The following is a 21,794-nucleotide window of genomic DNA, read 5'->3' as shown; positions in this document are numbered from 1 at the left end:
GCAAACGTCTTTCAAAGAGCAGTGCCTGTACTCTGGGATCGTCTAGTTGTAACCATGGCAACATGGCATCTGCTCAACCAATCACGACAGCCATCCCCTCCCCCTTCCCTCCAGAGTGTGGGAATGAGCAGGACCGGCTCCCTGATTCCCATTCACTCCTAAAAACTCTAAAACTCTCTAGAGCTCCTTCTTCTAAACTTCACTGAGCATCTGCTGTGTGCCAGGCATTTACGTGTGGGGAGGCCAGGGACAGTCTGGCGTCTGGCCCTCTGGTGGCCCCATGCCTCATGGCTGACGCTTCACCCTTTGCTCTGGACTCTGGACTTGGTGTAGAGAGGGCCCTGGGAACCCCCTACTGGTGGGCAGGTTTCACAGCCACCCCACACCGCCCACCGCCCCCCCCCCCCCGCCCCGCCAATCTCTCCAGTGGATGGCTAACCCCAGCAATCTAATGGACATGTTCTTGGAATCTGCCAGCTTTATTTTTTCAGTTGAAAACTCAACGGAAAAGCCTCCCCCCAAAGAAAGTGAACAACTTTTAGGGCTGTAACTCTTGGGGTCTGAGTGCCCAGGTGCAGAGCACACGTCTGTGGAAACCGGCCCCCTGGAGCATTCAGTCTTAGAGTCAGGCTCTACCCCAAAGAGGGAAGCACCCAACCAGGCTTGTGGTTAAGGGATTTGGGACCATCAGTTTCCCCTCAAGGATCCTCATGCCTCAGGGGAGACCCTGAAGAGGGCAGGGGAAGCCAATCTCAGGCTAGGAGACCCGGCGCAGCCTGGCTCATACAGCTGAGGCTTCCGAAACAGCAGCCAGCGAGTGACTAAATATCTCAGGCAGAACAGTTGCTGGAGTGGCTTCCGCTCTCCAGAGCTGGGCCCGGCAGGCCAGGCTGCCTCCTGGAATTACAGGGCAGGTGTTGAGGGAGGTGGAGCATTACCCAGACCAGTGTGGGCTTTACCGCCCCCAGAAGCATTCTGAAATCAATGCCTAACAGCCCTTCTTTCCTGGATCTGTATCTTTCCTGGTCTTCTCTGAGTTTCTTGGCATTTCGTGCTGCTTGTCCTGCCCCAGACAGGAATCTTGAGCTTGCTGACGAGATGGGATTGTGGTAGGAGGAGAGGGAGTCTGAAATCTTTGGCAGCCCGGTGCTGGCTCAGGCAAAATCTCAAACTGCAAAGAAAAAAGAAGAGAAGTAAGGCTTTGCTGTAGGCCCAGAGGACAGGGAGCTCCCGCCGTTTCCTGGAAGCGAGCTGAGGGCCCCTGTTATAGCCCCTGGCGTGCTGTAGGCCCAGCAGGGTCAGGCCTCGAGTGGCCCTCATTAAAAGGACATCTCCCCCTTTGGAAGAGCAGTGGGTATGGTTAGATGGTTCCCTGCACTTGTGAGACATGCCCTCACCCCCACCCCAGGAGTTCCTGGCCTGGGAGAGGGCTGAACCCCAGCACGTGATGCTTTGGGAGCATGGAGGGTGCACCCAAAGTGGGGGGTAGAGGGGAGTTTAGGGGCTGAGTCCTGATGAAGAGATGGTATCCAGGTCATGAAAGCAGCAGGGACATTCAGATGTTTCCAGAACATTTGGTGACATCTGAATGACCTTTCTTTACTTTCAGAAGGAGCCAGCCTTACCCCTTGGATATCCAGCTCACACTGAAGCAGGGACCTCTTCAACTTAGGGGTCACAGACCCAGGAAGACCCTCGGCACCTCTCTGGGCAAGGCACACCATCAGCAGGTAAGGCTTTTTTTTTTTTTAATTTATTAATTTTTGGCTGCGTTGGGTCTTTGTTGTTACGCGCAGGCTTTCTCTAGTTGCAGTGAGCGGGGGCTACTCTTTGTTGCGATGAGAGGGCTTCTCATTGCAGTGGCTTCTCTTTGTTGCAGAGCATGGGCTCTAGGCGCACGCGCTTCAGTAGTTGTGGCACACAGGCTTCAGTAGTTGTGGCTCGCGGGCTTAGTTGCTCCGCGGCATGTGAGATCTTCCCAGACCAGGGCTCGAACCCATGTCCCCTGCATTGGCAGGCAGATACTTAACCACTGTGCCACCAGGGAAGTCCCAGCAGGTGAGTTTTAATCTCTGTACTTCATTTCTTTTTCTGGTCTTACTGAGTGTGATGGGGTCATCAATACAATATGTAATAGAAACAGAGAGAAAGAGTGTCTATCTCCTTGCTTCTGATGTTTCTCCATCAACTGTGATGTTAAAGGCTGGATACCAAATACCTCAAGTTACCAGGTTAAGGAAGGTCCCTCCTAGCCCTCATTTGCTAAGAGAATTTTTTAAAAAGAAAATATGAGCATTAGACAATCTTATTAAATTCCTTTTCTGCCATCTGTTGATATGATATCTTTGGTTCTTTCCAGATATGATATTTTTAAAATTTTCTAGTTCCCTGCCAAAATTTTTTTTAACATCTTTATTGGAGTATAATTGCTTTACAATGGTGTGTTAGTTTCTGCTTTATAACAAAGTGAATCAGCTGTACATATACATATATCCCCATATCTCTTCCCTCTTGCGTCTCCCTCCCACCCTCCCTATCCCACCCTTCTAGGGGGGATCAGCACAGAGCTGATCCCACCCCTCTAGATCAGCACCGAGCTGATCTCCCTGTGCTGTGCGGCTGCTTCCCACTAGCTCTCTGTTTTACATTTGGTAGTGTATATATGTCCATGCCACTCTCTCACTTTGTCCTAGCTTACCCTTCCCCCTCCCCGTGTCCTCAAGTCCATTCTCTAGTAGGTCTACATCTTTATTCCCGTCCTGCCCCTAGGTTCTTCATGACTTTTTTTTAGATTCTATATATATGTGTTAGCATACGGTATTTGTTTTTCTCTGACTTACTTCGCCCTGTATGACAGACTCTAGGTCCATCCACCTCACTACAAATAACTCAATTTCGTTTCCTTTTATGGTTCCTTTTGGTTTCCTTTTATATTCCATATATACAATGGAATATTAAATATTCCTTTAATATTCCATTGTATATACGTGCCACATCTTCTTTATCCATTCATCTGTCGATGGATACGTAGGTTGCTTCCATGTCCTGGCTATTGTAAATAGAGCTGCAATGAACATTGTGGTACATGACTCTTTTTGAATTATGGTTTTCTCAGGGTATATGCCCAGGAGTGGGATTGCTGGGTCATATGGTAGTTCTATTTTTAGTTTTTTAAGGAACCTCCATACTGTTCTCCATAGTGGCTGTATCAATTTACATTCCCACCAACAGTGCAAGAGGGTTCCCTTTTCTTCACCTTTTCTTCACCAGCTTCACCCTCTCCAGCATTTATTGTTTGTAGATTTTTTGATGATGCCCATTCTAACTGGTGTGAGGTGATACCTCATTGTAGTTTTGATTTGCATTTCTCTAATGATTAGTGATGTAGAGCATCCTTTCATGTGTCTGTTGGCCATCTGTATATCTTCTTTGGAGAAATGTCTATTTAGGTCTTCTTCCCAATTTTGGATTGGGTTGTTTGTTTTTTTGATATTGAGCTGCATGATAACAAGCTGCATGATAGCTGCATGATAACAAGCTGCATGCTTGTTATCCCTGCCGAAATTTATGGTCTGTGTTGGATAAACCCATTTCTGAATTCCTGTGGGTTTGTGTCTATTGTCTGACTCTGCTGGTTCTTGCTCTTAGAATTTTGTCTCCTTAAAATGCGTTCGTTTTTTATAATTACAGTGGTTATAAGTTCAGTGTTCAGAGTTGTATCACCATGCCTAGCATATGAAGTAGGTGCTCAGTAAAAATTTTTTAATTAAAAGATTCTTAGTTGTGGCAAAATATACATCACAAAAAAGTTGACCATCTTAATAAGTGCACAGGTCAGTAGTGTTAAGTACTTTCACTTTGTTGCGCAACCATCACCACCATCCATTCTCCAGAACGCTTTTCATCTTGCAAAACTGAAACTCTGTCCCCATTAAACAACTCCTATTACCCTCTTAGACCAGCCCATGGCAACCATCATTCTGTGTTCTGTCTCTATGAATTTGACAACTCTAGGTACCTCGTAGAAGGGGAATCATATAGTATCGGTCTTTTTGTGACTGGCTTATTTCATTTAGCATAATGTTCTCAAAGTTCATTCATGTTGTAGCTTGTGTCAGAGTTTCCGTCCTTTTTAAGGCTGAATGATATTCCATTGTATGTATATATACATTTTGCTTATCCATTCAATTGCTGATGGACACGGGTTGCTTATAACTTTTGGCTGTTGTGAATAATGATGCTATGATGGGTGTATAGATATCTTTGAGATCCTGCTTTCAATTCTTTTGGGGTATATACCCAGAAGTGGAATGACCGGATCATATGGTAATTTTATTTTTAATTTTTTTGAGGAACTGCCATGCTGTTTTCCATATTAGCTACACCATTTTACATTGCCACCAACAGTGCATGATGGTTCCAATTTCTTCACATCCTTGCTAACACTATTTTCTAATTTTTTGATAGTAGCCACTCTAATGGGTGTGAGTTTATATACCATTGTGGTTTTGATTCACATTTCCCTAATGATTGGTGATATCGAGCATCTTCTCATGTACTTGTTGGTTATTTATATATCTTCTTCGGAGGAATGTCTGTTCAAGTCCTTTGACCAATTTTATTTTTTTTTATCAGAGTATAGTTGCTTTACAATATTGTGTTTGTTTATACTTTACAGCACAGTGAATCAGCTATACGTATACATACATCCCCTCTTTTTTGGATTTCCTTCTCATTTAGGTCACCACAGAGCACTGAGTAGAGTTCCCTGTACTATACAGCAGGTTCTCATTAGTTATCTATTTTATACATAGTATCAATAGTGCATATATGTTAATCCCAATCTCCCAATTCATCCCCCCACTTCTCCCTTGGTATCCATACATTTGTTCTCTACATCTGTGCCGCTGTTTCTGCTTTGTAAATAAGATTGTCTGTACCAATTTTTTCAGATTCCACATATATGCGTTAATATATGATATTTGCTTTTCTCTCTCTAACTTACTTCATTCTGTATGACAGTCTTTAGGTCCATCCATGTCTCTACAAATGACCCAATTTCGTTCCTTTTTATGGCTGAGTAATATTCCATGGTATATATGTACCACATCTTTATCCATTCCTGTTGATGGACACTTAGGTTGCTTCCATGTCCTGGCTATTGTAAACATTGCTGCAATGAACGTTGGGGTGCATGCATCTTTTTGAATTATTATTATTCCCAGTAGTGGGATTGCTGGGTCATATGGGAGTTCTATTTTTAGTTTTTTGAGGCACCTCCATACTGTTCTCCATAGTGGCTGTACCAATTTACATTCCTACCAACAGTGTAGGAGGGTTCCCTTTTCTCCACACCCTCTCTCCAGCATTTATTGTTTGTAGAGTTTTTGATGGTGGCCATTCTGACTGGTGTGAGGTGATACCTCATTGTAGTTTTGATTAGCATTTCTCTAATAATTAGTGATGTTGAGCATCTTTTCATGTGTTTGTTGGCCATGTGTATGCCTTCTTTGGAGAAATGTCTATTTAGGTCTTCTGTCCATTTTTTGACCTACACTCTTTTTTTTTTTTTTTTGCCGTACGTGGCCTCTCACTGTTGTGGCCTTTCCCCTTGCGGAGCACAGGCTCCGGACGCACAGGCTCAGTGGCCATGGCTCACGGGCCCAGCCACTCCGCGGCATGTGGGATCTTCCCAGATCGGGGCACGAACCCGTGTCCCCTGCATTGGCAAGTGGACTCTCAACCACTGTGTCACCAGGGAAGCCCCTCTTCTGCCCACTTTTTGACTGGGTTGTTTGGGTTTTTTTGATATTGAGCTGCATGAGCTGTTTGCATATTTTGGAGATTAATCCTTTGTCAGTTACTTCATTTGCAAATATTTTCTCCCATTCCATAGGTTGCCTTTGTACTCTGTTGATTGTGTCATTTCATGCACAGAAGTTTTTAATTTTGATGAAGTCCAGTTGGTCTATTTATTCTTTTATTGCTTGTGCCTTTGGTGTCATATCCAAGAAATCAATGCCAAATCCAATGTCATGAAGCTTTCCCCCTGTTTTTTTGTAAGAGTTTTATAGTTTTAGTTCTTATATTTATGTATTTGATTTATTTTGAGCTAATGTTTTTATAGGGTGTAAGGTAAGGGTCCAACTTCATTCTTTTCATGTAGATATTCAATTTTCCCAGCACTGTTTGATGAAAAGATTATACTTTCTCCATTGAATGGTCTTGACATACTTGTCAAAAATTATTTGACCATATATGCAAGGGTTTATTTCTGGGCTATTTTATTCCTTTGGTCTATATGTCTGTCTTTATGCCAGTACCACAGTGTTTTGATTACTGTAGCTTATGTTAAAAGTTTTGAAACCAGGAAGTGTGAGACCTCTAACTTTGTTCTTTTTCAAGATTGCTTTGGCTACTTGGGGCCCCCTTGAGATTCTGTATGAATTTTAGGGTAGGTTTTTATATTTCTGCAAAAAAAGCCATTGGGATTTTGACAGAGATTGCGTTGAATCTGTAGATCACCGAGTAGTATTAATATCTTAATGATATTAAGTCTTTCAATCCATGAACATGGGATATCTTTCCATTTATTTGTATCTTCTTTTTAATTTCTTTCAGCAGTGCTTTGTAGTTTTCAGTGTATAAGTTTTTCACCTCTTTGGTTAAGTTTATTCCTAAGTATTTTATTCTTTTTGATGTTATTGTAAACGGAATTATTTTCTTAATTGCCTTTTTGGAATGCTCATTAGTGTATAGAAACACAATTGTTTTTTGTGTGTTGACTTACATTCTGCAACTTTGCCAAATTTGTTTACTAATTCTAATAGGTTTTTAAATTTTTTTAAGCTTTAGCATTTTCTACATATACATGGTTTTTTAGATATATATGACTGTGTCATTTGAGAACAGAGATAACTTCTTTCTTTCCAATTTGGATGCTTTCTGTTTCTTTTTCTTGACTAATTGTTCTGGCTGGGACTTCTGATAATACTTTAAATTGAAGTGGCAAAAGTAGGCATCCTTGTCTTCTCCTGATCTTAGAGGAAAAGCTTTCAGTCTTTTACCATGGAATATGGTGTTATCTATGGGCTTGTCAAATATGGCCTTTATTATGTTGAGGTAGTTTCCTTCTGTTCTTAGTTTGTTGAGTGTTTTTATCATGAAAGGGTGTTGAATTTTGTCAAATGCTTTCTCTACATCAGTTGAGATGGTCATTTTTTTTTTCCTTCATTCTTTTAATGTGGTGTATTACATTGATTTTCCTATGTTGAACCATCCTTGCATTTCAGGAATAAACCCACTTAGTTATGGTATATAATCCTACTAATGTGCTCTTGAATTCTGTTTGCCAGTACAGTTGTTCCTCAGTATCCACGGGGATTGGTTCCATGGATACGAAAATCTGTGGATGCTAAAGTCCCTTATATAAAGTCCCTTATATAAAGTGACATAATATTTGCATACAGCCTATGTACATTCTCCTGTATAGTTTAAATCATCTCTAGATTACTTATAGTGCCTAATACAATATAAATGCTATGTAAATAGTTGCCAGCATGCAGCAAATTCAAGTTTTGCTTTTGGAACTTTCTGGATTTTTTTTCAAATATTTTCAATCCGTGGCTGATTGAATCTGTGGATGTGGAAATCATGGTTTTTTTTTTTTTTGATGATGATTTTTGCATCTATATGCATCAGGGATATTGTTCTGTAGTTTTCTTGAAGTGTCTTTGTCTGGCTTTGGTATCAAGATAATTCTGGCCTCATAAAATGGATTTGAAGATGTTCCCTCTTCAGTTTTTCTTTTTTAATATAATTTAAATTTATTTATTTATTTTTGGCTGTGTTGGGTCTTCATTTCTGTGTGAGGGCTTTCTCTAGTTGTGGCAAGTGGGGGCCACTCTTCATCACGGTGCGCAGGCCCCTCACTATCGCAGCCTGTCTTGTTGCAGAGCACAGGCTCCAGATGCGCAGGCTCAGTAGTTGTGGCTCACGGGCCTTGTTGCTCTGCAGCGTGTGGGATCTTCCCAGACCAGGGCTCGAACCCATGTCCCCTGCATTGACAGGCAGATTCTCAACAACTGCACCACCAGGGGGGCCCCCCTCTTCAGTTTTTTGTACGAGTTTGAGGAGCCTTGGTTTCAATTCTCTAAATGCTTGGTAGAATTTACTAGTGAAGCCATCTAGTCCTGGGCTTTCCTTTGTTGGGAGGTTTTTGATTACTGATTCAATTTGCTTGCTAGTTTTAGGTCTTTTCAGATTTCTGTTTCTTCGTGATTCAGTTTTGGCAGGTAATATGTTTCTGGGAATTTATCCATTTCATCTAGATTGTCCAATTTTTTGTCACACAAGTGTTCATAGTACTCTCTTATAATCCTTTTTGGTTCTGTAAAAATCAGTTGTCATGTTCCCTATTTCACTTCTGATTTTACTTACTTGAGTCTTCTTTTTTCTTATTAGTCAGTCTAGCTAAAGATTTGTCAATTCTGTTGATCTTTTCAAAACACCAACTTTTGGTTTTGTTGACTTTCTCTCTTGTTTTTCTACTCTCTACTTCATTTAGCTCTGCACTAATCTTTATGATTTCCTTCCTTCTGCTAGTTTTGGGTTTGATTTGTTCTTTTCCAGGATCCTTAAGGAGTAAAGTTAGGGTGTTGATTTGAGCTCTTTTTTAATGTGAGGATTTACAGCTGTACATTTCCTTAGTAGCACTGCTTTCTCTAAATTCCATAGTTTTGGTGTGTTGTGTTTTTGTTTTCATTTGTCTCAAGATATTTTCTAATTTATTTTGTGATTTCTTTGACCCATTGGGTGTTTAAGAGTGTGCTGTTTAATTTTGTACAATTTGTGATTTTTCCAGTTTTGTCTGCTATTTCTAGTTTCTTTCCATTGTAATTGGAAAATAGTTTGTATGATTTCAGTTTTTAGAGGTTTATTAAGACTTGTTCTATGGCCTAATATCTATCTATCTAATGTCTATCATGGAGAATGTTCAATGTACACTTGAGAAAAATGGATACCCTGTTGCTGTTGGGCAGAGTGTTCTGTATATAGCTGCTAGGTCTGGTTGATCTTCAATGTTGTTCAAATTCTCTATTTCCTTATTGATCTTCTCTTTGGTTGTTCTATCCATTATTGAAAGTGTGCTCTCTTTTGGTTACTATTTGTATGGAATATTTTTTTCCATCCTTTCACTTTCAACCTGTGTGTGTCCTTAGATCTAAAGTGAGTCTCTTGAAGACAGCACAAATTGAATTTTTCACCTCCAGAATTTGTTTACTGTAATTTCTACATCTTCGTTGATATTCTCATTTTTCTCATATATTGTTTTCCTGATTTCACTTAGTTGTCTGCCATCTTTCTTCTCCTTCATCTGATTGAGCATATTTAAGACAGTTGTTTTAAAGCCTGTCAATAAGGGGCCTATGTTTCTTGAGAGTTAGTTTCTGGAGATTTACTGTGTTCCTCTGAATGGGCCCTATCTCACCGTTTCTTTGTATGTCTTGTCATCTTTTGTTGGAACTGGGCATTTGAAAAGACATCCACCTCTCCCATTCTTTGCAGACTGTCCCTGTGCAGGGGAAGGCCTTCACTAATCAACCTGGTATGAAAGCTCAGGGTTCTCTCAAATACTTTCTATGGGCGCATCTTCCCTGGGCCTGAGTGTGTGTTTTAACTCCACATCCCCAGTGGACACAGCTGCTTTTAAATGTCCTAATTTCCCCAGCTTTCACCCCGCTTCTTCTCAGGGGCTTAGATATAGTATTGTATTCCTCTGTCCAAAGTCTCGCTCCCAGTCACCTACAGGACTGCAGACTCTCTGCAGCTGCCTCTGGCAGCAGCACCCACTCCTGCTTTCAGCAATCACCCACATGATATCCAAACTATGCCACCATTCTCATCATCACTAAGTCAAGAGAGACCTGTTCCTCTGGCAGGTCCCAGACAAGTCAGAACATTGCAAGCAAGTTCCACTCCTTTCCTTCCCTCCCAAGGGATGAGCCAGGAGCTAGCTGGCTTCTTCAAAACTGTATTGTGGAAGGCAAGCACAAATGCCATGAAATTTCCTGCATTTAGAGTGAGACGTTTTCTCAGTCAGGCAGTCACTTGGTTGTTGCTGCTGCTTAACTGGTTTCTAGGGTTCTCACAAAGCTACTTTGGTCCATATATTGTTCTATATTCAGTGTTTCCATGGAGGACTGAGGATTTGTAGATTCCTAGCCTGCCACCTGTTGATGTCACTCTCCTGTCTTCCCCTGGATTTTGATCCAGATATTTCCAATACCCCATTTTCTTTATCTTGTTTAACATTATTAGATATCCCACCAGAAGGACTGTTTTGAATTACCTAGTTTAAATTGCTTACTTTAGTACACTGTTCTTAAATACCATCCTTGGGTTCCAGAGATTACTTCCAATTGGTTAAGATGTTTTCTTAGCTTATGTCTCAACGTATTTTTGAATTTCACTAACATATTAGTAACATCTATGTTCAAGTTTGCAGTTGGGCTTCTAACTTTCCTCTTGTATTGTCCTTGGGTTTTTATCTCCCATAAGATAACATTAACTTCATTAAAATTTAAAATGAGGTAGGAAGAGGAAGGTTTCCTTTTTATACTCTGGAACAGTTATAGTAAATTATTACAACTTGCCTATAAAACTGTGACTCTGATGTTTTATATTTAATTTTAAAGCCTTTTTATTTTAAAATAATTATAGAATTGCAGGTAGTTCAAAAATAGTACAGTGTCCTGTATATATTTCATCCCATTTCCCCCAATGGTTAAATCTTCCATAATTATAGTACAATATCAAAACCCAGACATTGACATTGGTAGAATGTGTGTGTGTGTATAGTTCTATGACATTTTGTCACAGGTGTGGATTCATGTAACCACTACCACCATCAAAATACAGAACTGTTCCATCACCACAAACATCTCCCTTTTCCACCCTGTTGTAGTCACACCCACTCCTCCTCCCAGTAGCTACTACTACTAACTGTTCTTTTGCGAGGTTCATGAATAATTGCTCTGTTATCAGGGGGTCCACTGCCGTTGTTTGTTGCAGTCGCCAGCTTCTGTGTCTATGTAGTGGGACTTCAGCCGTGGGAATCATGCACGACCTTGGTTTCAGGTGTGCCCAGGGGTTCCCAGACCTTGTAGGGCGTGTACATTCACATCCCCTAACAGCAAGTCTGTGGTTCTGAGTTTTCAGCAGCTGACTTCATAGCTGCCTGACCTCCCCGAGCTCTCGTCTCCTGTGCTGTATGTCACAGGGCTCACTGGACCTGGGGTGGAGGTTGTGGCCCTCTTTTTCTCTTTCTTAATAAGTACTCCTTCACACATAACTTTGCTTTGACTCTTAGCTCACTGTACAATAACTGAGTGCCTGTCCTCTCGGCGGAAGCTAAGAGGAAAGAATTGGTTTTCCCTCTGGGATGGAAGGCAGGGGTCAGACTGCTTACCACACTGTGCAGGAGGGTCCAGGGGCACGAAGCCCCGGGCACACAGGTGGATGTAGGCGGCCGCCAGGTTGCAGGCAGGTTGGCGCTCCTGGGTGCCACAGGTGTCCTGGACACATAGGCTGAGGAAGGGTGTGGGGTCCACCTGAAATCCAGCACCCAGAGTCAGTGTCCTTGCCCACCACACCCTGGGGAGCAGCACAGAGGAGGGCTATAGGCTAGGTCAGGGCAAGGGCCTTCTCTGTCCTGCAGTCCACCTGCTGAGTGGCCTCTGCAGCTGCACACTCACCACCCTGAAGCAGTTCCCCAGGCTGGAGTGGGGGTCCTGGAAGAAGGCCCGGCAGGTGAGGCTCTGTACTGGGCATGCCAGCCGAGTCTTCTCCATGGCCCTGCAGTCACCACCCACCTGGGGAGAAGAACCCAAGACTCAGGCTCCTGCCTGGACCTCCTTTCTCCAGGCAGCTCCACTGGGGGCTGCAGCCCCAGGAGGGAACCACCACCCCCTCGGACTGAGAGGTTCCCTGCAGGTGTGGAACATGCAGGCCCAGGAGCCTCGGAGGTGGGGGCCCCACCCTCCTCAGGTCCACGGCCACTCCACACAGAGGCTCCCCTCTCCATCCACAGCCACAGCGTCCTAGTGATGACGCCCGGCCCTGAGGGAGGGAGGGCTGGCTAGCCAGCTCACCTGCCAGGCGGGGGTGACCTCCTCCAGGCTGCTGGCCACCGTGCCGTCCGGCAGCATCAGCTCATTGCTTGCCTCATTGTCGTTGGTGCCCAGAAGGCCAGCGGACAGGCCTGTGGGGCAGGAAAGGCTGTGAGAGCCTGCTGGCCAGGGTTGGCGGGGGGGCATGGCCAGACCCTGCACCCTCCACGCCTGACCCCCCAACACCGGTCCTGGCTCTGAAACTTCACCAGAGGGAGAGGAGAAAAAGGACTGAGAAAAGCATTTGTTCCCTCCCCCATCCACCAGCCCCATCCCGAGTGGTCAGGATGCAAGCCCTTTACAAGTGTTCCTGGGGCTGCCCAACCAGATCAAGGGGAGCAGCACGTCCCAGAGAAGGGGGCAGAACGTGGGGTCAGAGCTCTGGGCTCAAAGCCTGGCCCTGATGTTTGTGGCTGGAGGAGTGGGGGGCCCGTAAATTAGCCTGGGTCATGTCACATGTCCCAGGGGACAGCAGCAGGAGGATCACGTGAGAAGGAGCAGGCCGTGCGCGCTGCAGCACCTGAAACGGGGCAGCGGCCAACCAGCGGGGCTGCATCCAGAGTTGCGCTGCTGCTGGAGTAGGGGCTGTCCCAGTGCTGGACGTGATCAAAGCCGGGAGAGATGGCCTCTGACCCTCTCCCAGTTCTGAGCTGTTTGGGCTGTTCTGATACCCACTTGGGTTGTCAGCCCTGAGGAGCAGCAGAGGCCCAAGAGTGTCCTTGGGCCTCCTGCCCACAGCCTCCCAAGGACTCGGAGTGCTGCCCACTGGGATCTGTCAGTCTCAGCCCTGGAAGCTGACCGCACTGGCTCAGAGGCCGCCAGTGGGGGCCCAGACCCACCGTGCTGCCAGACGCTGAGAGTCAGGCTGCAGAGGCTGGCGTGGAGGTCACAGACAACAGAGACACCGTCCTCACTGGTCAGCTCGATCCTGGGGACGTTGTTCCTCCTGGTCTTGGCGGGAGGCAGATCCAGGTCCAGACAGCTCTCCCCAGGCAGGGAGGAGTTGTACAGCCTGTAGGTCTGTGGGCCAGACAGGGGCTGAGCAGGACAGGTGACAGTCTCCACAGGGCACAGGTGTGTGGACGTGACAGGAGGCAGGAAAGTGTCTGGGCGACGTGCCCCCCCGCCCCCCCCCTACCCTGCTCTTGCAGGCTCACCTTCAGGCCGGGGTAGAGGACGAGGGTGGTGTGGTTCAACTCCACGGTCAGGGACGTGAGCCCCGAGCCCGCCCGGTTTAGCGTCAGCGAGAATGTGTCGTGAGCGAAGTCCTGGGCCAGCAGCAGGCTGCTGCAGTGGGCACTGATGCCCCACACCTGGCCGTCGAAGGTCACCACATGCCTGGTGCCGGCCACCACAGCGTGGTCTGCAGGGAAGAGGCCGGACGCAGGGGGAGTGGGGCAGCCCAGCCTGTCCAGAGCCTGCTCCCTGGCCCATGTCCTCATGGGCAGCCCACGTGGGGAGTGGGGTCTGTCCCCAAGAACCTCTGGCTTCAAGATGACTTGAGCTCTAGGGGTCCCCTAAGGTGAATGAGGTGTGATGCACGCTCCAACACTGACGAACCTCAGAAACTTTACGCTGAGTGAAAAGCCCGTTATAAAAGGGCACGTGTTACGTGACTCCATTCATACGCGGTGTCCAGAACAGGCAAATCCACAGAGACAGAAAGTAGACTGGGGGTATAGCTGAGGGATGGGGACACAGAGCTAAGGGATGCAGGGTGTCTTTTTGGGGTGATGAAGGTTCTGTAATTGACCGTGTTGATGGATGGCACACTAGCCACTGAATCAGACACTTTAAATGGGCAACCTGCAGTCTCCCAAGGCAACAGAAATAAAACCAAAAATAAACAAATGGGACCTAACCAAGCTTACAAGCTTTTGCACAACAAAGGAAATCACAAACGAAAAGACAAGCTACAGAATGGGAGAAAATATTTGCAAACGGTGAGACCAACTAGGGCTTAATTTCCAAAATATGCAAACAATTCATACAGCTCAATATTAAAAAAACAAACAACCCAATCGAAAAATGGGCAGAAGACATAAATAAACATTTCTCCAAAGAAGACATACAAATAGCCAATAGGCACATGAAAAGATGCTCAACATCGCTAATTATTAGAGAAATGCAAATCAAAACTACAATGAGGTACCACTTCACACTGGTCAGAATGGCCATTATTAAAAAGTCTACAAATAACAAATGCTGGAGAGGATGTGGAGAAAAGGGAACCCTCCTACACGGCTGGTGGGAATGTAAATTGGTACAACCACTACAGAGAACAGTATGGAGCTTCCTTAAAAAACTAATAACAGAACTACCATATGACCCAGCAATCCCACTCCTGGGCATATATCCAGACAAAACTCTAAATCAAAAAGATACACGCACCGCTATGTTCACAGCAGCATTATTCGCAATAGCTAAGACATGGAAACAACCTAAATTGATGAATGGATAAAGATGTGGTACATATATACAATGGGATACTACTCAGCCATAAAAAAGAATGAAATGATGCCAGGTGCAGCAACATGGATGCAACTAGAGATTATCATGATATCACCTGTATGTGGAATCTAAAATATGACACAGGGACTTCCCTGGCAGTTCAGTGGTTAAGACTCTGCACTTCCAATGCAGGGGATGCGCGTTTGATCCCTGGCCAGGGAACTAAGATCGTACATGCCATGGGGCAACTAAGCCCATGCCCTGCAACTACTGAGCCCTCGCACCACAACTAGACAGCCCGTGTGCCACAACTACTGAGCCCGTGTGCTCTGGAGCCCATGTGCCACAACTAGAGAGAAGCCTGTGCGCTGCAACGAAAGATCCTGCATGCCACAACTAAGACCCAATGAAGCCAAATAATATTTTTGTCAAAAAGAAACAACAGAATGCCCCCACAAAAGTCAAATGTCTTCATTAAAAAAAAAAAAAAGTACGGCCAAAGGCTCCATCCAACAGGAGGGAGGTGCCACGTGGGCCAGGCCCAGCCCTCTTCACGGTGGGCAGGAGGTGGCCCGAGAGAGGGCAGTTCGGACCCCCTGAGCCAGCACTGCTGCGGAGCAGAGGCTTGCGTGGGGGTCGGGTAAGAGAAGCCCCACCCGTTGAACACACGCCCAGGCCAGGTACCCGGCAGCTGCTGGCCCGTGCCAGCCCATGATGGCCTCACGAGGAGGGTACTAGGAGCCCCTTGTCAGGTGTCAGAGCTGAAGGTCACAGGCCGGTCCCAGGTCGCACACATGGAACCCAAAGACCAGGCTGTTTCCAGTCGCCACGCTGCCTAGCGGACAAGTACCCCAGACTCGGGGGGGGGGCTCCCACCTGCCCAAGCCTCCGCGTTCCCACCTGTGAGATCACAAGACCCGATGCTACATACCAGTCCTTGCCAAGCTTTCCCACTGACTTGAGACCCTGCCGGGCACCAAAGGCACACACTCGTTACCACACCAGTGAGCCACGTTGCCCCCTCCAGGTGACAGAGAGGTGAGGAGACTCACCAGATCGCACTCAGGGCAGCGGATGCAAACTCCAGGGGCTCCAAGCCCCCAGGGCCCCCAGAGCTGCGTCTGGTCCCAGCACTGCCTGTGGCTCCAGGCCTTGCCTGACGGACAGTCTGGACTCAATTAGTGGCCTTCCGGCTGCAGCTGGAGGTCTGCCTGGTGCTTCTCCTGCAGAGTCGGCCTGGAGGGAGCTGGCCCTGGCCCTCAGTCCCTCGCCACGCCTCCACGCTGGGTTCCAGGCTCAGGCTTTTACTTTCTGGACAAAAGCCTGGATCTGCAGCCCAACCCTCATCCTGTTTGACGTTGGGAAGTCCAGTAACCTCTGGAATCAGCCTGGGATCAGATGGGCCCAGCACTACAATGCTAAGGCTTCCCCGTACTACTGGGGGATGTCTATGTGGCCCTGCCAGGTCCTGCTACCACGTTCCAAATGGTAGAGGGGTCCCGGGGAGGAGGGCGGTGTAGGACTCACATCCAGAGGGGGCCCCCAGCAGACGGCGTTTGAGCCGGTGGTACTCGGCCAGCACGCTGGTCCCATACAGCTCTCGGAGTGGCCGCAGCAGCTTCTCCTCCACCAGGTGGCTGGTCACCCGGGCCACGTCCAGGGGCTCGTCCCCTGCAGGCAGCATCGGCAGTGTCACCACCACTGAGTAGTCCCTGGAGGGAGCACAGAGGAGCTGGGAGACCCCAGCACAAGTCGTGCCTGTCGGAGCCTCACTTTCCACAGCCGCAGGATGGCCATGTAAGGGTCCGGCGCAAGCTGACCTCCACGGAACATCAGCCTCTTAGGGAGGGCACAGGCTTTGTTTGGGGAGGTGGCACAATGAGGTGGAGGCTAGGGGTAGAAATGACTGTCCTATTTTAAGGACGCAGGCATCTGATCTCCTGCCAGGGGCCTGAACGTATGTGCCTTGGCGGGGCCTCCGGCCTGTGTGGGGAAGGGGCTCCTCAGGCCTGTCCCTGAGGCTGGCTCTGCTGCTCCTTCAGGGCCAGTGACTCCTCCAAAACCTCCAAATTGCTCTACGGCCCAGGCCTCAGAAAGCTGCCTCAGTGGGGTGTCCTGATGGCGTCTCAAACTCAGCAGGTCAGAAAGAGCTCCAGACCACCCACTCCCACCACAGCAGGCTGAGCAACAGCCCCAAAGATGCCCAAGTTCCTGGAACCTATGACTGTGTTATCTTAGGAGGCCAAAGGGACTTTGCAGGTGTGACTACACTAAAGATTTTGAGACAGATTTCCAGGTGGCCAATGGAATCACAATGGACCTTATAAGAGAGGCAGGAGGGTCAGAGAGAAGATATAAGGACAACAGTCAGAGGGGAGAAGATGCTGCCCTGTTGGCTTTGAAGATGGAGGTGGGGGCCACGAGCCGAGGCAAGCAGGCAGCCTGCAGGGGCTGGGAAGGGAAGGGCTATCCCCTGAGCCTCTCGGAGGAACCTGACATTCATTTTGAATTTCTGACCTCCAGAACTACACGAGAATACATCTGTGTCGCTTAAGCCACTGAACTTGTGGTAATTTGCTATGGTAGCCACAGGAAACCAACAGAGCTCCAAGCTGCTCCCTGCACACCAGTCATCCCCATTACTCCGTAGATGGACCCTCCATCCTTCCAGTCATCAAAGCCGAGACCCTGGGAGTCATCCCTGGCTCTTCTCTTTCACCACCTACATCCAATCTGTCAACCAATCCTACAGGCTTGTCCTTTCAACACCCGGAACCTGACTGCCTCGCACCCCCTCTGCGGCTGCCACTGCTTGGCGCAGCTACTCTCCCATCTCGCCTGGACCATTCTAAACTGGGCTCCCTGCTTCTATCCCCCTCCCTGCCCCCAGTCTTTATTCTCAACACTGGGGCCAGAGGAATCTTTTTAGATGAAAGGTAGATCATGTCCTTCCTCGGCTCAAAATCTCCTGTGTGTTCCCATTTCAGAGTAAGAGACAAAGGCCTCAGGCTGCCCAGAACCCGTTACCCCCCACCCCGCCCCGACTCCTCCACTCTCCACTCCAGCCCCCTGGCTTCCTTCAGATTCCTCAAGCAGGAAGTGCACTCCCACCCCTGGGCCTTTGCACCAGCTGTGCCCTCCGCCTGGAACGCTCTTCCCATGATGTGCACCCGGCTCACTCCCTCACCCTTCAAGCCCTTGCTCAAATGCTACCTTCTCACTGAAGCCAACCACAGCCTCACTCTTTATAATGCCCCCATCGGGGACTTCTCTGGCGGTCCAGTGGTTAAGACTCTGCGCTTCCACTGCAGGGGGCACGGGTTGGATTCCTAGTTGGGGAACTAAGATCCCGCGTGCCCCCCAGCCAAAATAAACAAAAAGATTTAAAAAATAAAAATAAAATGCCCCCATCAACCCACATGTCCTGCCTTTTTTTTTTTCTGTAGCACTTGGTACCTAACATACTAGCTCAGAGGTCGGTAGACTGTGGTCCGTGGCCGAATCCAACCTGTGTCCTGCTTTGGAATGGCCTGCAAGCTAAGGATGGCTTTTACTGTTTAAAGGATTCTTAACAAAAACAAAAAACGAAGGCTACGTGAGAGACCATCGGGCTACAAATCCTGAACACATCACTCTCAGGCCCTTTATAGGACGGCCTGCCGCCCCTGAGGGTAGATAACCTGGTCATTGTGTTCAGTGACCGTCTCCCTGCTCAGCCATGGCCCTCGTGAGGGCCAGGATCTATCCCACTCGCCGCTGCGTCTGCAAACCTAAAACAGCGCCTGCTCAAAGAGTGCTCATAAAATATCCACGGAATGAAGAATAAGCCTCAGTTTCCTTATCTGTAAAATGGGGCTAAAAATGTCTCTATGGAAGGGCTGTCAGGGGAGCAGATGAGACGGAGGGTGTGCCTGGCGTGGGGCAGGACCCCAGAGGGGACAAGTTACCTGGCTGAGAAGCTGTACAGGTCCAGCAAGGGTTTGCAGAGCCGCCTCAGTGCCTGTGAGAACACAGCTTCAGCCCAAGACAGCATCTGGTGGGTGGCCTGGAGCAGGTGGGGGCAGTGAGAGCCGTCAGGGCCATCCCTGCCCGCAGGGCCGCCTCCCTCCCCCTCGCCCCACCTCACCAGCTCCAGGGCACCCCTCGTGGCCTCCAGCGCCGCCGCGATGGGCCCGGACCCCCAGGTCCCCGGCGTCCCGGACACCCAGGCCTGCAGCCGCTGCACGGCCTCCTTGGCCCGCTCCTGCCACACCTTGTCCAGGGGCTGCACTGTCACCTCCAAGTAGGCGTCCTTCAGCGTGGCCAGGGGCTCTGCAAAGGCAGCCACCACCCACCGTGAGGCCTCCCGGTCCTGGTGGCAGGTGAGATGCTGCTACCTGCATCCCAGGCCCACACAGGAAAACCAGCCCCCCGGCGACCCGGGCCTCCAGGAAAGAAATAGGGCCTGTGACCTGGAATGAGGTGGTGGCACTAGAGACTGGAAAAGAGTTAGCCCGGCAGGCCTGAGACTGTCCAACTGCAAGGCCTGTTCACAGGGTCAGCCCTGGCTGGATTCTGGTGGATTCCCACCATTCCCAGACCTGATAAGAGGGCCTCGCTCTGCCTGGATTGCACGAACAATGTGGTTTACGCTGAACACCCCCTTCTGCGAGTCTGGAATGTTGGTCTGTGCCAGGCAGAGGCTCCTACGTGACCAGCCCCCAGTGAGAAGCCTGGACGCAGGGTCTCTAACGAGCTCCCCTGGCAGACAGCATTTGACACGTGTTGTCACAATTCAAAGCTGGGGGAGTGGAGGGAGTCCTGTGTGCCCCCACTGGGAGAGGAGTCTGGAAGCTCGTGCTTGGTCTCCCTAGAACCTCCCCTGCACCTGTCCCTCCGCCACCTGGCTCTGTATCCTGTCCTTGTAGCAAATCATAGCCGTGGGTGCAACTATGTCCTGAGAGCTGTGAGTCCTAGTGAATCACGAGGCTGGGGGTGGCCCTGGGATTCTGACAAAGGGACACAAGCAGGGGTGAGAGTACATTTAATAGCCTGTCTGGCCCGAGCACTGGCCAGTCAGAGGGATGGCCGCCCTGGTGCTGGGCAGGGTCCTGGGGCTCCCTGCTGGGCCAGCTGTCAGCCCTGGTGCTCCTGGGAGAGGCTGGGGGGGGTCCCAGCACCACCAGGAGGGCGCTCGGGACAGCAGCCTTCACGACCCGCACGGTCTCACTGGTGCTTATCACAGAACCAGAAATAGGCCCTAGAATCTATGACAGTGGGCCTAATAGAAGTAAAGCTATATACCCAAAAGAAATCAGGCGGGGACTGAAGAAACTTGGGCAGCAGTCCCAGAAGAGATAAGGCAGCAGGCATGAGGGATATGAGCTTGGAGACTGACAAGAATGGACACTGTTCCAAAAGTCTGAAGGCTCTAGATCCATGAGAAATAAGGCAGAGGGTCTAAAGGAAGTTGGGCTGCAGGCCTGCCAGAAATCAGGTGGCCTTTCTGGTTGAACCAGTACCGCAGGCCGAGTGTGAGGGACCTGGGGTCGGGGGCCCTGGGATCAGGTGTGGATCTGGGTGCAGGGTCACGCCCTGTCTCCTGCACTCACGTTCCAGCTCATCCCGCAGCTGCTCCAGCCCTGCCTGCAGCCTCTCCAGGTAGAGCGGCACGCGGTGTGTCAGCCCCTGCCTGGCCCGGCTCTGGTCCCACAGCGCGGCCACCACGCGGCCACTCTCCCGCACGGCCCCCAGCCCCGCCTGGCACAGCTGCAGAAGGGAGCCTGCCGCACCATCCAGGGCGCCCGCCGGCTGCACCTGGGCAGGGGAACGGGGGCACAGAAAGCTCCAGAAGACCCTCATATCCATGAGGGAGGCCCGGGACAAGCCACAGGGGTGACCCCCCACAGCCTCACGCTCCCTCCCGTTCTCCAAGGGTGCCCCCGACATCGCAGTGCACTCTACCCACCAGGCGCTGGAACCTTCTCACGTAGGCGTCCAAGCCATGGATCTTCTCCTCCAGCCGGGCTTGCACCTGGGACCCAAGAGCAGCCACCCTGGACTGCGGACACAGAGGGACAGGCTGGGCCTCATGGGAATGAAGTGGACAGAATGCTCTCGGTGCCAGCAGCAACGCCCAAGGATGTGTTGGCCACACTATGGGCTGTCTGCCTCTGGTTTCCTTGGTACTCCTGGACTTAGGGATCCTGGTCCTGTGGCCTCTGCCCGGGCAGGGTGGGGGTGGGTGGGTAGGAATAACAACCCTCCCCCCAGCCCTTGGCCCTCTCACCTCCACGTGGCCCAGCAGGGTCCCCTGGCAGCCGTATGCAGCCAAGCGGAGGCTCTGGTTGGCAGCCTGCAGGGTCAGGCGTCCCAGGGGCTGGATGGGCTGCCCGCTGTCCTGGAGCAGGGCCTCCACCTCCGCAGTCCGCCTGTGGGCACATGCCCGCAGCACCACACTCTCCTCTTGGCTCCCTGGGGCCAGGAAGGGACCCACCGTTGTACCCAGGACTCGTCCATCTGCCTCCCAGCTGCCCACTCCTCCCTCTCTCCACAGCCTTCTGTAGCTCCCCACTGCCCACAGTCAGAGTCTCAAAGGCCCAAGGATTTGAGGGCCTTGAACTGAGCTGCCTAAATCAACCTCCAAACCCCTGAAACCTGGTTTCTTCCCCATCCCCCAGCCCACACCCACCTCTGGTCCAGACTTACCCAGCCTCTCCTGGCACCACAGGTGACCACAGGAAGTTCATCATCACCTCCAAGCTGGGGGTGCCACCAAGTCCTACCAGGGTTTCCTCTGACTTCAAGCTCTCAGCACCCCAATCTCTGTCCACTCTTGGGCCAAGCTGGGGCCTTGGCCAGGCCGCTGAGCCACACCAGTACCTCCACTCACCTTCCTTGTGGGCCACCGAGGCCTGGAAGCAGTTCGGGGCCCGGGACACCAACAGCCTCACTTTCTCGTCCCCGTCGTCCACGTTTCCCTCCAGCTGGACCAAGCTTCGAGCAGCTGAGGTGGAGACCCGACCCAGCAGGCCAAACTGCTGAGCCTTGGGGCCGCGGAGCTGGGAGGCGAAGGGCAGAGGCCTGAGTGCAGCCTGGCCTCTGGCCTCTGGCCCCTGTTGGCCCCAGGCCCAGGGAGAGGTGGCTGAGGAGGGTGAGGTTGAACCTGCAGGGAAAAGGCAATGCCCACCCGCC

At 49.6% G+C, this 21,794-nt stretch overlaps 1 protein-coding gene across 1 annotated transcript in view; it reads right to left on the bottom strand.

Annotated features, from left to right (window-relative positions):
* Positions 1-1,192: 1,192 nt before the first annotated feature.
* Positions 1,193-21,794, bottom strand: part of APOLTP (apolipoprotein lipid transfer particle homolog) — a 154,050-nt gene continuing 133,448 nt past the window's right edge. Inside the window, exons 59-70 of the mRNA XM_089895399.1 lie at positions 21,493-21,661; positions 20,890-21,074; positions 20,569-20,661; positions 20,213-20,417; positions 18,748-18,932; positions 18,569-18,666; positions 16,149-16,333; positions 13,328-13,533; positions 13,010-13,190; positions 12,153-12,262; positions 11,757-11,873; positions 1,193-11,612 (exon numbers count right to left, since the gene is read on the bottom strand). Coding sequence (XP_089751525.1) covers positions 11,373-11,612; positions 11,757-11,873; positions 12,153-12,262; positions 13,010-13,190; positions 13,328-13,533; positions 16,149-16,333; positions 18,569-18,666; positions 18,748-18,932; positions 20,213-20,417; positions 20,569-20,661; positions 20,890-21,074; positions 21,493-21,661 — 1,974 coding nt within the window. The 3' untranslated portion in view covers positions 1,193-11,372. The remainder of the gene's footprint in view (positions 11,613-11,756; positions 11,874-12,152; positions 12,263-13,009; positions 13,191-13,327; positions 13,534-16,148; positions 16,334-18,568; positions 18,667-18,747; positions 18,933-20,212; positions 20,418-20,568; positions 20,662-20,889; positions 21,075-21,492; positions 21,662-21,794) is intronic.

The sequence above is a fragment of the Delphinapterus leucas genome, chromosome 15 (genome assembly GCF_059928025.1).
Source record: "Delphinapterus leucas isolate spDelLeu-1000000601 "Yukka" chromosome 15, BTC_Dleu_Yukka2, whole genome shotgun sequence".
In the NCBI taxonomy this organism is placed as follows: Eukaryota; Metazoa; Chordata; class Mammalia; order Artiodactyla; family Monodontidae; genus Delphinapterus; species Delphinapterus leucas.
The sequence above is the reverse complement of the archived record's forward strand: the minus strand, read 5'-3'. Positions and strand labels throughout refer to the sequence as shown.